Source organism: Hippopotamus amphibius, chromosome 4 (genome assembly GCF_030028045.1).
Source record: "Hippopotamus amphibius kiboko isolate mHipAmp2 chromosome 4, mHipAmp2.hap2, whole genome shotgun sequence".
NCBI classification, from domain to species: Eukaryota; Metazoa; Chordata; class Mammalia; order Artiodactyla; family Hippopotamidae; genus Hippopotamus; species Hippopotamus amphibius.
The window spans coordinates 11,709,216-11,711,006 of NC_080189.1; the positions used below are offsets into that span (position 1 = coordinate 11,709,216).

At 43.4% G+C, this 1,791-nt stretch overlaps 1 protein-coding gene across 1 annotated transcript; it reads right to left on the bottom strand.

Annotated features, from left to right (window-relative positions):
• Window positions 1–361: 361 nt before the first annotated feature.
• LOC130852288 (olfactory receptor-like protein OLF3) lies at window positions 362–1,315 on the bottom strand. The gene has a single exon (XM_057733209.1). It carries the CDS (start codon window positions 1,313–1,315, stop codon window positions 362–364), a length of 954 nt encoding a protein of 317 aa, XP_057589192.1.
• Window positions 1,316–1,791: the final 476 nt, after the last annotated feature.

Consider the following 1,791-nt stretch of genomic DNA (forward strand, 5'->3'; position numbering starts at 1 on the left):
GTAAGAACCAGTAGTCCAAAGTAAGATTCATGAATAGATTCATGATTACAAACAATGTGACCAATCAAGGCAGAGCGATTTTTTTTTTCAGTTATTCTCAGGCCATATGAATGGAGATCAAGCAAGTATTAGAAGTTCTATTACAGCATTGCTTAATTTCTCTGAACATGCTGCTGTGACGCAAAATGTCCCTGCATTAAACACCCCAATCTAACTCCTCAGCCTCCTACCCAATATCACCAGTACATACTTCATCATCTCCTTCCTGGTTGCCAGGGCAATGCAGTTTATGCTTCATATCAGAGTTAGGTGGGAGAACACACAGGCAAAGCTCTTTTCTCTAAGTGATGCTCATGATTCATCAAGTTGCCAGTTTTGACGTTAATCCAGATAATTGCTCTAATAGTTTCTGCCAGGCCCCCTTCACCTCCTTATTCCTTAGACTATAAATCATGGGGTTCAGCATAGGTGTCAAAATGGCATAAAAGAGAGAGATCACCTTCTCTTGAAGGACAGAGGGGCTAGAATTGGGCTGGATGTAAGTGAAAATGGCCATGCCATAGCACAGAACAACCACTGTGAGGTGAGAGGCACAGGTGTGGAAGGCTTTCTTTCTCCCGTCTGTGGACTGGATCTTTAGGATGCTGGAAATGATCTTGATATAGGACAAGAGAACCAAGCAGAAAGGTGTCATCAGCAGAACAATGCTAGAAACCATGATTGCGATCTCATTGGAGGAGGTGTCCACACAGGCCAGCCTGACCACCGCTAGGAGTTCACAGGATATGTGATCAATATACTTGTTTGTACACATGGGCAACTGAAAGGTGATGGCGGTCTGCATGAGAGAGTTGACAGAGCCACTGACCCAAGATGTGATGGCCAGCCTAGTACAGAGCCCTCCATGCATGATGACCGAGTATCTCAGGGGGTCACACACAGCCACATAGCGGTCATAGGCCATCACTGCCAGTAGAACAAACTCAATCCCGCCCAGGCCCAGGGAGAAAAATAACTGGGCTGCACAGCTCACATATGGGATTCCTTTATGTTCTGCAAGAAAATGCACCAGCATCTGAGGAACGATGCTTGTGGCATAAGAGACATCAACAAGGGAGAGGCTGGTGAGAAAGAAATACATGGGAGTGTGGAGTCGGCTGTCCAGTTGGATCAGAAGAACAATGAGGACATTCCCCAGCACTGTCACCATGTACGTGATTGAGAACAGGACAAAGAGAGTGACCTGAGTGTCCCAGTCACTGGACAAGCCAAGGAGAACGAATTCTCTCACCCAAGTCTGGTTATCAGCTCCCATTAAAAAACAGAGGATTATTAATCTGCAAAGAGAGTCAGAAATAACAGAATCTATTGAATCACAGAACCATAAAAATAACTTTTATCAATATATACTATATACAATTGGCCACCCTTAGTCAGATGTTTCAGATCAATCATGGGCCAAGATGACAGGCTTAATCCTGATATATATTGTATCCATTCTGCATCAGAGAACAGGCCAGCACCTTTATAAGGACTTGATGTGGTCCCTAGGAGACCCAGTTAAAGCCTGAAAATAATGCATTACAATTTTAGGAGCCCCACATCTTTACCAATTTACCTGAGATTCTAGGGTGAAGAAAGAATGGTAGATAACAATGGCAGGTAAATTGATGAACACTGAAGAAAAGCTTGGTGGGAAAGTTACAAAAACTACCTTAAATATGTCAACTAGACCCATCATGATGAAATGTATAAATCTACTATAAAAGGAAATATTGAGAAGAGCCGGGG